We start from the raw sequence: 13347 nt of genomic DNA, 5'->3' as shown, positions 1-13347 counted from the left end.
ATAAAATAATCAAGAAAGCTAATGGAATATTGTTGTTTATATCTTGAGTAATGAAATACAAGAACGCAGAAATTATGCTGCAGTCATATGAAATGCTGAGTATGATGAGCAGATCTGGGCACCATACCTTAGGAAGGATATACTGGCCTTGGAAGGAGTACGACATAGGTTTACAAGAATAATACCTGGACTTCAGGGATTGAGTTATGAAGAGGCATTACACAAATTAGGCCTGTTTTCTTCAGAATGTAGAAGGTTAAGGGGTGATCTGATTGAAATCTTCAAAAGCTTAACAGGAAAAGAGTTTTCTTCTACAAATGGCATTGAATGCTGGATCCATTGTTAATATTAAATCAGAGACATACATTTTTGTTAAAAGATATTAGGAGATATTGAGTAAGGCCACAGAACAGCCATGATCTCAGTGTATGACGAGAGGGACTGAATGTTCCTAAAAATCTATCTTACCTGAGCCAGTAACTTTTCAGTTGCCCACGATAATTTATAACCAGAAGCTCTGTTGAACATTGAGCATTATCAGTAGACTCCAGGAATATCAATCCTGCCACAGCATAACTCAGGTCACCTGCAGAATTAGTAGTCTGAAAGAAAAGACAAAATTGCACGATTTGATATTAATCATTCAAAAACTTGTACTTGAATAACATAATCAAGACCTAACATTTCACAAATAAGGGAGTCCAATCACACAATATTTTTAAAAATCACTTAACAAAAGTAAACACCATGAAACAGGTATTCACTGTCTTCACTCATGATTTTTTTTCAATCATATCTTCTCCTGAACCTTTAATTGACTACAATCCTATTTCTAAAGAAATGTCCTCCATAATCGGATTCTGGGATTGTCACATGTCAATTGTCATTCAAATGTGAAAATGTGAGAAGCATCAAAATAAATCCGGTGGAGTGACTGAATTGATAAAGCAGCCGAAGATGGCTGGGTCTAGGACACAATCCTGAGGAACTCCTGAAGCTATTTCCTGTGGCTGAGATCATTAGCCAACAACAGTGACAATCATCATCTTTTGTGCCAATTAGACTAATAGCACGGTCTGTTATGACCAAGCTCGTGGCAGACATGAAAAAGATCAATAATGAATCTGACTTGATAGACCATAATGTTTAACTTTTACAGAGTGGTTACTGAGATAGTCAGTAATTGGACATATTCATACAAGACGGTCAAAGTCTTATAAATTAAAAAGAAACATAAATATACCATACAAAGTAAACATATTTTGGAAAGTTCTTAACATGAACAACAAAAAGAAATACTGAATTCTTTTCCAAATATTCTCTTATTGCATCGCTTCCTAAGAGGGACAGGAACAGACAACTAACAAAATTCCAGGAAAAAACATTGGGCCTTTCCCAAACTCAGTATATTTGAACTGATGAAACAGCTTAGGACATCTTTCTCGCACCAAGGCCTTGGAGACTAACTGCTCTTCTGCTGGTATGGATGTGCTTGTGGCTCTTCATTAATTGTCTTTCTCCGGGTGTAAATCTTCAGTTATCTCACCAGACCTGCCTTGCTTGGGTATTTATCCTAAATCACATGATTCATTGGGTTAAAAATCGAACACATCAGGAGCAGCGCTTTGAAAGCTGGTGCTTCCAAATTAACCTGTTGCACTATAACCTGGTATTGTGCGACTTTTAACTTTGTACACCCCAGTCCAACACCGGCTCCTCCAAATCATGATTTATTGGAAATACTATTTTGGCTCAATGCCAAAGTGTTCCTGACCTTGGAAAATATCACCTTCACAGAATTGAAAAAAAAAATTCACCTCTACTTTGGAACTCCCAAGTAATAATAAACACTTTAAACCTTCCTCATCGTCAACACTGCCTCCCTTCACTTTACTGATGATTGAGAGTAAATCATTGAAGAGATAACTAACCAGATTGAATTGGTTCTGCGTATTGTGAACAGACCACAGATAGTTAATTTTCCACATTGTCAGGTACATGCCAGAATTGTACTGTACTGGAAGAGCTTAGACTTGTACTCCAGTATTTCCTTACTCTCAACCTATACAGAAACAAAACATTTCTCTCTGCTTTCCATTCAAGTAGAGTTGGCGAGTCCTATTCCTCTGCATCAACCTGCATTGATCAAAGTGTTGATTAAATTGCAAACCTTCCTGATAGTTACTTTATGCCAAATGTAAGTTTGCTCACTGAGCTGGAAGGTTTGTTTTCAGACGTTTTGTCACCATACTAGGCAACATCATCAGCACTGGTGGTATGGCCCGCTTTTTGTGTGTGTGTTTAGGTTTCCTTGGGTTGGTGATGTCATTCCCTGTTCTTTTTCCCAGTGGTGATAAATGGGATCCTAGTTAATGTGTTTGTTGATGGAGTTCCGGTTGGAATGCCATGCTTCTAGGAATTCTCCTGAGTGTCCCTGTTTGGCTTGTCCTAGGATGGATGTGTTGTCCCAGTCAAAGTGGCGTCCTTCCTCATCTCTATGTGAGGATATTAGAGAGAGTGGGTCATGTCTTTTTGTGGCTAGTTGATATTAATGTATCCACGTGGCTAGTTTTCTGTCTGTTTGTCCAACGTAGTGTTTGTTACATTTCTTGCAAGGTATCTTGTAAATGACATTAGTTTAAAGTTGTCTGTATAGGGTCTTTCAAGTTCATTAACTGCTGTTTTAGTGTGTCGGTGGGTTTGTGGGCTACCATGATGCCAAGAGGTCTGAGTAGTCTGGCAGTCATTTCAGAGATGTCTTTGATGTAGGCTAAAATAAAAAGTAGGTCATACCACCTGTGCTTCACTGGAGGCTCACTGATGTTACCAAGTATGGTGACGAAACATCTGAAAACAAACCTTCCTGCTCAGCGAGCAAACTTACATCCAGAACCCCAACCTGAGTTACAAATCTTCTCAAAATTGGCTAACTTTATGATGCCTTCAATTATCGACATCACACCACATTCAATACATTTTTATGCTTTAAATTATTGGCAGAAAGAGCCATCAAAACAGACTGCAAGTACTGCATTATAAAGCATTCAAGCTGGACAAAATACTTTTATTTCAACCATTCTCTACATTTCTGTAAATAAGAAACTTCACCAAATAATTCAATCCAGTTCAATTTAGTGTATTACCACTCTATGATGACCACATAAAAATTAAACACATGCATTCATGGTAAAAATATTTTCCCCTTAACTTTTCCCAACAATATCCCTCACAGCACAAGGGACCCAGGTTTGATTTGACCCTCAGACCCTCTGTGTGGAGTTTGCACATTCTCATGTGTGTGTGGATTTCGTTTGGGCGCTCTGGTTTTCTCCCACAGTCCAAAGATGTGGATTGACCATGCTAAATTGCCTACAGTGTCCAGGGACGTGCACGTTAGCTGGGTTAGCCATATGAAATGCAGGGTTACAGGAACAGGATAAGTAGTTGGGTCTGGGTGGGATGCTCTTTGGAGGATCAGTGTGTGCCTGTTTCCACACTGTACGGATTCAATGAAATCTTACATACTCAAGATGTTCTGGACCTGAAAGCCCACAGGACAAAACAGGCACATCATTTACAGGGAATGATACTTTGCACATTTACGTTTAAAAAATAGAAGATGATATTTCAGTGGTACCTGTGGAATGATGAAAAGTTCACTGCCCATCAAATCAAACACTTTCACTGTGCCTGAACTGTCAGCATAAGCCAACAGTGTACAATCATGACTCCACGTCACATGACGCCACTGAGGGTGTGGATCTTTTGGAACTATGGACAGATATAAAGAGGAATTGTTAATTTTTTTATACTTTTAACATCCAAACAAGTCACACCATTAATATATCAGCACAATGAGTTTTGGAAAGAAAACTAGCTTTCATCCACTGCCTGAAAGACAGCTGTAAAGAAATAATTAGTCACTAGATACATCATCTATTTAGTGTCAGTTTCTTCAAGCAGTTCCTTAACAAAAAACAATGCTGTGATTCAACTATCCTAGTTATCTTTCAATCCACCAAATTAAAAACATGCAACACATATCAATCAAATTGAGATAGCAATGATAAGGACACAGATTAAAAAAAAAAGGTTCCTGCAGGATGCTAAATGCATTTGTTAAGATCTAAGTTTATTTTGCATTCTAATGATAAAAAGTAGCTGTACGAACATTATCTGTGGTGAAGATTTAGCTGAGCCACGTAAACATTTTTCAACCACTAACCTTAGAACTTTACAGCACTGGAAAAGGTCATAAGCATTTCAGAAACTCTGTTCTATAAATTCCAATCTGATGCTCACTCAAATCATCCACATCTTTCTAAATTTTACTGATCACATTAGCATCACTAAACCACAAACATTTACATGAATCTCAAACTTTTCAACTCGGGGAAACCCAAAAGATTATCAACTTACAGTTAAAAGGTACATGAATGGTGTCAAAGATGCCCTGTTCAGTGCATCTGCTGCAAGCTATGATGCAAAGAGTCAGCAATTGCATAAGGAATGGAAACTAGTTGAGTAGTGAGTTGCTCAAATGGGCAAACAAGACCGCATAGCAGGTTCCTTAAACAGCAGGTAACCTACTGAAAGATCAATCTCGAGGGGTTAACTACATATTGGGATGTTTTTAAGCTTGCGATTTTTGAGAACATTTGTAGCTCAGGTTGAGGTTCAGGTTGTAAGTTTGTTCACTGGGCTGTGAGGTTTGTTCTCAGACATTTTGTCACCATGTTAGGTAACATCTTCAGTGAGTCTCCTTTGAAGTGCTGGTGTATTGTCCTGATTTCTATTTGTGTCTTGGTCTCTTAAAATGGGTGATATCATTTCCGGTTCTTTTCCTCAGAGGCTGCTAAGTGGAGTCCAAATCGATGGAGTTCCGGTTTGAATGCCAGGCCTCCAGGAATTCTCATCTGTCTCTCTGTTTAACCTGTCCTAGGATGGATGTATTGTCCCAGTCAAGATGGTGTTCTTCTTCATCTGTGTCTAAGGATACTAGTGATAGTTGGTCATATCTTCTGGTGGTTAGTTGGTACTCGTGTATCCTGGTGACTAGTTTCCTGCCTGTCTGTCTGATATAGCGTTTGTTGCAATCCTTACAGGGTCTGCAGTTCTTGCAGGGTATTCTACAGACTCTACAAGGACTGCAACAAACACTATATCGGACATTCAGGCAGGAAACTAGCCACCAGGATACACGAGCACCAGCGAGCACTAGCATCCTTACATACAGATGAAGAAGGACACAACTTCGACTGGGACAACACATCCCTCCGAGGACAGGCTAATCAGAGACACGCACGGGAATTCCTATAGGCCTGGCATTCAAACCAGAACTCCTTCAATAAACACATAGATTTGGACCCCCTGAGAAAAAGAATCGAAATGATGTCACCCATCTTAACAGACCAAGACACAAATAGAAAGCAGGACAGTACACCAGCACTTCAATGGAGGCTCACTGATGATGTTACCTAGCATGATGACAAAACGTCTAGAACAAACCTACCAACTCAGTGAGCAAACTTACAACCTGATGTTTTTAAGTGCACAACAATCAATGATCAAAGATCAAATATGAACATTGATTACCATTGTAAAAAGATGACAACTAAATCCCATCTTCCAGCTTTCCTTTAAACAATAGAGTCCCTTAATGACAGTAGGGAACATTCTAATTGATACAGTACCTAGACATTTTCCAAAGACAGATCCAAATTCATCTCTTGCAGATCTGGAAAAAAATGTCAGAATTAAGGACTGAAAAATGTTAACTTTTGTTCAATTACTTTTGGACTCTCTCATTATTTCTTCAGAATATCTTCACCAATGGATAGTTAAACTTAACCATATTTGGTTAATTAACATTATGTAACTGAGCTACATGGTCTCGGACTGATCTGCCAAACTAAGTTTGCTGATCTCATTTGGGAAATTATGAACTGGAGGGTGAAAAGTGACAAAACAAAAATGAACTCCATCCTCAGACCGCCCCCACCACCATCTGGTTAACAGAAACTTTGATTTGCAAACTTTTCGATAGTCAGTTAGAAGCTGTATTGTGATCTGCATTGATTTGGAGGGGGAGCAAGAAGACAAAAAGGGAAAATAGAGCACCTCTAGTGGTATAATAAACCAACAGAAAACTGTTAGAAATCCCTCAATAAAGTCAGTAAATCACAATTACTTACTGAAGCAAAAATTTAAACAATTTGTTTGGATAAATAGGTATGGTTAAACAAAGTGGGTGGGAAGAGGCTTTTGTGGAGTCTAACCTTTGACACAAACGAGCTGAAACAAATGTCATGTCTCTGTACTGTAAATTACACACAACATTAACATATGACAGAAAAAAAAAGGTCAATTCATTCTACAACACTCATCCATCATACAAAAATTTAATAATATAATGAAAGAACTGGATATTTGATTGATATCATACAGTACCTGATTTCAATACATTGGTCCTGAACCACTGCCAACAATTTCCCATTACTGTCAGAAAACAGAACATAACTTTCAACAAAATTGTCATGCCTAAAAATAAAAAACTACAAACATAATTTCAAATGTAAAATTCTTAACCAGTATACTCAAAGGTTATTATGTGTTCTCAACAAAATTACTTAATGAGTTATAATATGCTAAAATATTTTTGCAAGAGACTAACACGCTACAGCATTAAAATTAACTGTGAAAACAGAACAGTCAGCACCATAAAGGTTTTCAGAATATCACTTCCTGTGCACAAGAACAAGATTCAGTGAACATGCTAATGCAACAGCATTGGGAATGCAAAACAATACTAAATACATTAAAAATGTTTTAAAGATACATTGATTAGGGTCTTTTGTTTTTATCACCAGCTTAAACCTGGTTTATTATGTTGGATAAATGTTTTGTGGTTTGATTTTTTAAAAAAATCTATACCAACTTGGATTTAATGGTTACTTTGCACAATAGTTTTCTGTCTAATAAAGCAAATGGCACTTATTGCTATTAATGTGCAAATGTGGTAACACATTCAGATGAGGACACAATGTTGATTTAAACATGAAAGTCAAAAGGTTACTGTCAAAAATGCACTGCTCCATTAGCCTCACAATACTATTATGCAATTAAGTTTATCAAAATATATTAAATGGTGTGAAAGTGATATTCTTGTGCAATGAATATTAGATAAGCACAACACAAAATTAAATCTTGCTCATTTTGAACATAGTATCTTTGTGACGCAAGTGATTTCTAACATTTAACACAACCTTGCCATGACTTTTTAGGTCTTATTAACAGTAAAAGGGTTCATTCTGAAAGATGACAAAATAGGTAACATTCAAGTTATTAGCACTCAAAGCCTCTCGTTACTATAATTGATAAATCATACTGCATATTAAGTCTGTTTAGAAAATCAAAACAGTCCAGCTATCAACTGAGATAATTACCTGGCTACAACAAGTTGCCAGTTGATCTGCTTGTTGACCAACTGGATAAAACTAGGAGAAAGCAAAGAGCTGGAGTGGCTGTGTGGGAGAGAGAGTTCAAGAACATTGTCACTATAAAAAAAACTCAGTGTAAACCAACTAAGAACACTATTGGACTAATTAAACTTTACACTCATGCAGGTTCACCAAGAACACAACGAACTGACAATATGTATTGTCACTTAAAGGTTTCAAAATGGAGTAATATAAACACTCCACTAACACTACAAAGTGTAATTAATAGTGAATGAACAGGTTGACTTAGGAAATTTATTCAGTATTTGAATTAAAAATTAATCTGTGACAGGATCAATAATAATTTCAAACTCTGACACGCTCCTCCCTACAATCCCAAAATTATGAAAAGAAAATGTCAATAGCAATTACCTATATCTGACATACTGAAGCACAAATTTCAGGGGACCTGAAAACAGAAAATTGTTGAGAAATGAACAATAATGAACATATTTATTCAGTGTTAATATTTTTAGATGCAGCAAGATAATATTCAAAATACACAATGAAGCTTTTTGTTAATTTGCAAAGATAATACACAACTTTAATACTTTTAAATAAATCTAACAACCTTCACGAATTTCACAACTGAACAAAGATTCTAAATACTGTCTTAAAAAACAGTATGCAGATTTAAAATGCAGATACTTTATAAAAATTTATGCTCATTAGGATTTCAGAACATAAATTTATTTTCATTCAACTTAAAACATAATCCTGAAGTAAAGTGACAGAAATTTTGTTTCAGGATTAAGACATCTAGTATAAAGTTAAATGGTTGATTGGAAAACAAAAAAAAAATTTCAAACCAGTTTCTTTATTCAGCTAAACGTGTGCTCTTTGGTTGATAAATCTCAGTTATATAAATAAAATTACTTTTACATTTGGGAAACAAATGTTCAGCATATCATCTCTAAAATTATACACAGCGTCACAAACAAAATTCAATCACAAACAGATTGTATAAACGAAGCCTTCAGGGAAAATAACAGCGAAATTACATTTCTTATTTTGCCAAAACAGCCATGTCATTCACATAATGACTTTATGGAAGGAATAAGCTTCATGTATATTTATTTCTATTTTAATAATTCATCTCTCAAAAGATGGTGTTGGAAATTTATTCCAAGCTGTTCACCATGAGTGGAGGTGCTAATATTACGTACCAGAAATGGTCTTGACAAGAATGGATCCACATTGTCGGTGGCGTCTGGGCTGCAGCAAAATAAAACAAGGCATTAAACTGCAGGTTATGGTGAAACATGTTTTACTTTCAACAATACTCAATAAAAATTAAAAATCCCACTATATCACAGATATCACTGTAGTTCCTTAGGGTTGTGTCCTCGACCTAACATACTTCAGCTAATACATTCATAATTTTCATAATGTCAGAAATATGGATGCTGATCCTGATTGCACAGTGTTCAATACTTCACAAGTCACGACTCAATTTCTCTGGTATGGAAGCAGTCTGTAATACAGGCAGAAAGACCAGGACAACATTCACGCTTGGGCTGATTAACAATCCGACCACACAAGCGCAGGCAATAATCATCTCCAACAAAAGAGAACCTTGCCATCTCTTTTTGAAGGTATTGGGAGCACTGAATCTCCCCAGCATCAACCTGATCATGTACCAAGCACATACCTTATATACGACAATAATAGTCAATCTCATGTAAAAGTCGATCCCCTTTTTTGGCCAAATAATTTGGAATTTTCCATATATGTAAAAGTCGAACCAAGCTCTTCACAGATAATGGATCAACGTTTATGAGTCAGTGCACCGGCTGTCACATCCCACTTCAGCTTGCCAATCCGCCAGTTGCTTCGCTCCACTCCCAGTCTTCTAGTTCGCCGGCTGCTGTGTTCCACTTCGGGTTTTCAAAATTACCACAATCCGCTGTTTATTTTTCTTTTTTCATTTAGAAATCAATTAGGCTTCTGCTAATGATATGGTATGAATTTTGAGAGGCATGAATTTCAGCCCCGCGAAAGTTGCATTCATGTAATAACAAAGATTCTAAATACTGTCTAAAAAAAATGCTTGTTAGGATTTCAGAACATAAATTTATTTTCAATCAATTTAAAATGTAATCCTGAAGTAAAGTGACTGAAATTTTGTTTCAGGATTAAGACATCTAGCATAAAAGTTAAGTGGTTGATTGGAAAACAACCAAAACGTTCAAACCACTTTCTTTATTCAGCTAAACATGTGCCCATAAATTTAACCTTAAAAGTAGTCAAAAAGATTTGACTATTACTTGAGTATATATGATAAGTACTACAGCTAGTAGAGCAGATTAGACCCTGAGAATACTGTGGCAAATAACTCACCTCCTGATTTCCAATGCCTGCTCATCATCTACAAGGCACAAGTCAGAAACACATTGGGATATTCTTCACTTACGTGGACAAGTGCAGTTCCAACAAGTCACAAAGCTTAACACCATCCAGGACTAAGCAATGCACTTGAGTGACATCACAATAACCACCAAAATATCATGACTGCAGTATCTACTAGATATTGACCAAAATATATTGCAGTAACTCATTCAAGCGCCTTCGACAGTACTTTCCAAATGTGTGGCTTGTACCATCTAGAGGCCTGAAATCACTGGCACCTCCAAGTTCCCCTCCAACCCACACACCCTTAGGTGAAAATCTGAGAAATGCGGATCAATCTGAGTCAAACCCAAAATTTGCTCATGGTGCAGGGGCTCCCTAATGAAGCCTAATCTGGCTCCATCCCACTCAAAACAACATGCCCTATATATCCCACAAAACTTACAAGAACATACATCCATCTCTCCTGCCTCCTTCAACTCTACCTTAGCCTAACTCACCATCACCCCCACCTTGCTCCCAGCCATGATCTAACCCAGCGACACCTCAACTCGCCACTTCCAATCCACCCCATTCCAACCCCACCTGAGGGTTGAAATATGTTCAACTTAACTTTGAATATATTTGATGTCTAAGCTCTCTGGTAGCGAATTCTGGAGATTAATGAATCTCAGGATAAATTCATCCTCATTTCTAACTTGGATGGAGGAGCCCTTATTCTGAAACAATGCATCCAATACTAAATTGTTGTAAATGGAAACATCCTCTCAGCCTCTGCCCTGCCTAGCTCCATCAGAATATAATATCCACATCACATTACCTCCATGTGCACTTGTGGCAAGCCTTTGCACTTTTATATTCCACTCCTTTTGTAATAAAACCCAGTTATCCCTTCTGAAAATATCAGATACTATTGCTGGATGTGTTCTGTCATTACAGTGTCTTCAGCACAGTGGTATACAGTGAGAGGGAGTCGCTCTGGGAGTCCTCAATATTGACTCCAAAAGCCATGCAATCACCTGGCATCAGGTCAAACATGGGCAATTCTTGGTTATCGCAAACCACTCATGCTTGATCGATGAGTCAATACTTTTCCAGGTTAAACACCACTTGGAGGAAGCACTGAGGGTGAGAAGAGCATAAAATGGATTCCAGGTGGGGAACTTCAACATCCACCACCAGGAGTAGCTCAGCAGCACCATTCATTATTATCGAGCTGGTCAAGTCCTAAAGGATGTAGCTATTAGCTTGAGACTGCAGCAGAGGAGGGAACCAAATACAGGGAAAATGTACTTGACCTCAACCTCACTAATTGGACAATATCTTTAAGAGTGACCACGTATACCTTGTGAAGATAAAGTCCTACCTTCACTGTGCATTGTGTTATGTGACTCTATCACCATGCTAAGTGAGACAGAATTCAAACCAATCCAGCAACTCAAGACTGGGCATTTGTGATGCAGTATGGACCATCAGCAGCAACAGAATCACACTCCAATACAACATATAACCTCAAGGTACAGCATATGCCCCATTCTAAATTACCATCAAGCCAGGGGATCAATGCTGGTTTAACAAACAGTGCAGGACAGCTTGCCAAGGCCAGCACCAGACATACCTAAAACTGAAGTGTCAACCTGGTGAAGCTACACAACAGGACTACTTGCATACCAAATAACATAAACAGCAAATTGTAAACAGACCGAAGCAATTCCACAACCAACAGATTAGATCTAAAATCTACAGTCTTACCACATCCGATTGTGAATCATAGTGGGGCAATCAAACAACTCACCTGAAGAGAATGATGGGGGAGCCAAGCACATCAGTGCAAACGACAAGACTGTAGTCACAACAATATCCAGCCAGATGTACTGAGCAGATGCTTCTTCTCGATCTCCTCCAGACATCCCTAGTGTCACAGACGCCAGACTCAGCCAACTTGATACCCTCCATGTGATATCAAGAAACAGTTGGGGCACTGAATACTGCAAAGGCTATGGGCCCTGACAACATTCTGACAAAGTACCGAGATTTGTACAACAAAACCTGCCATTTCCCCGAAACAAAACTGTTCCAGTACAGTTGCAACCCTGGCACCTACACAAGGTGCAAAATTGTTAAGATATGTACTGTTCACAAAAAGCAAGATAAACCCAACCCAGTCACTTTCTGCCCCTTCAATTCTCTTTTGATCAAGTGATGGAAAGAGTAATCAACGGTTTTTAGCACGTTACTTAGCAAAAACCTGTTCACTGATGCTCAGTTTGGGTTTCACTAGGGCTACTAAACTTCTGACCTCATTAAAGCCTTGATTCAAACTTGGACAATACAACTGAATTTGAAATTAAGAGAGTGACTGCACTTGAGATAAAGCCCAGATTAGCCAGAGGCATCAAGGATCCCTAGCAAAATAAGAGCCTGTGGGAATCCAGGTAAACCCCCCTGCTGGTTGGAGTCACACTCAATACAAAAGAAGATGGTTACAGTTGCTGAGGTCCATAAAGCCGTAAGACATGGGATCAGAAGTAGGCCATTCGGCCAGAGTCTACTCTGCCATTCAATGGTTGATCTGATAACCCTCAACTCCACTTTCCTGCCTTCTCCCCGATTTCCTTCCTGAGGAAGGACTGGTCTGTCTTTCTCAGCCCTGAATATACCCAACATCCCAACCTCAACTGTCCTCGGTAGTAAAGAATTTCACAGATTTACTACCCTCAGAAGAAATTCCTCCTCACCTGTGTCTTAAAAGTGTGCTCCTTTATTCTGAGATTATGCCCTCTGACCCTCAGTCATTTCAGTTCCAGTACATCTCTGCAGAGTTCGTTACGGCAGTGTCATCAATACAACCAACTTCTGCTGTTTTATCAATGACCTTTCCTCCATCAAAAGGATAGAAGTGGAGATTTTTGGCAAGGATTGCACAATGTTCAGCATCAGTTATGACTCTTCATATACGAAGCAGTCCATGTCCAAATGCAGCATGACCTGACAACACCCAGGTTTGCGTGAACAAATGACATTCACACCACACGTGCCAGGCATGACCATAAGAACATAAATATAAAAGGTATAGGCTATTCAGACACTCTAGCCTGCTTCACCATTTTCTAAGCCTTGAACTCCTGATACTTGAAAACAAAATCTACCAACTCTTTAAATACTGTCAATGATCTACTATCCACAATTCTCTGAGTGCCAGACATTTAAGACATTGAAAGATTTCTTCACTTTTAAATGAAATGTGTAACAATATCCCCTCATTTGAGTTTCTCCCATGAGCAGAAACATCTCAGCATATATCCTGTCAAGCCTCTTTGAAATTTTGGATTTAAAGATCTCAATAAGATCACCTCTCATTTTTCTAAAATCTAATGAATAAAGGCCTAACCCATTTAGCCATTCTTAAAACGTTACCTTCAGCATCCAGACATCAACCCAGTGAATCTGTTGGAACTGCTTCCAATGCCTATGTATTCTTTTTTAAATAGGGAGATAA

General features: G+C 38.1%; 1 protein-coding gene across 6 annotated transcripts in view; it reads right to left on the bottom strand.

The window, feature by feature from the left end:
* The window catches only part of nbas (NBAS subunit of NRZ tethering complex), a 264693-nt gene that overhangs the window by 243693 nt on the left and 7653 nt on the right, over positions 1 to 13347 (bottom strand). For 4 of the 6 annotated variants that reach the window (XM_087977600.1, XM_087977595.1, XM_087977597.1 and 1 more), the window contains exons 2-8: positions 8666 to 8714; positions 7872 to 7908; positions 7446 to 7523; positions 6451 to 6498; positions 5694 to 5737; positions 3638 to 3771; positions 469 to 602 (exon numbers count right to left, since the gene is read on the bottom strand). In XM_087977600.1, the coding sequence (XP_087833726.1) occupies positions 469 to 602; positions 3638 to 3771; positions 5694 to 5737; positions 6451 to 6498; positions 7446 to 7523; positions 7872 to 7908; positions 8666 to 8714 (524 nt within the window). Of the gene's footprint in view, positions 1 to 468; positions 603 to 3637; positions 3772 to 5595; positions 5738 to 6450; positions 6499 to 7445; positions 7524 to 7871; positions 7909 to 8665; positions 8715 to 9150; positions 9196 to 13347 lie in introns of those variants that run through there. The other 2 variants (XM_087977596.1, XM_087977599.1) reach the window with 2 other exon arrangements.

The sequence above is a fragment of the Chiloscyllium plagiosum genome, unplaced genomic scaffold (genome assembly GCF_037043375.1).
Source record: "Chiloscyllium plagiosum isolate Xiang-an unplaced genomic scaffold, Cpla_swu_hap1 HiC_scaffold_3, whole genome shotgun sequence".
Lineage (NCBI taxonomy): Eukaryota > Metazoa > Chordata > Chondrichthyes > Orectolobiformes > Hemiscylliidae > Chiloscyllium > Chiloscyllium plagiosum.
Note: the sequence above shows the minus strand (reverse complement) of the source record. Positions and strands in the feature narration are given on the sequence as shown.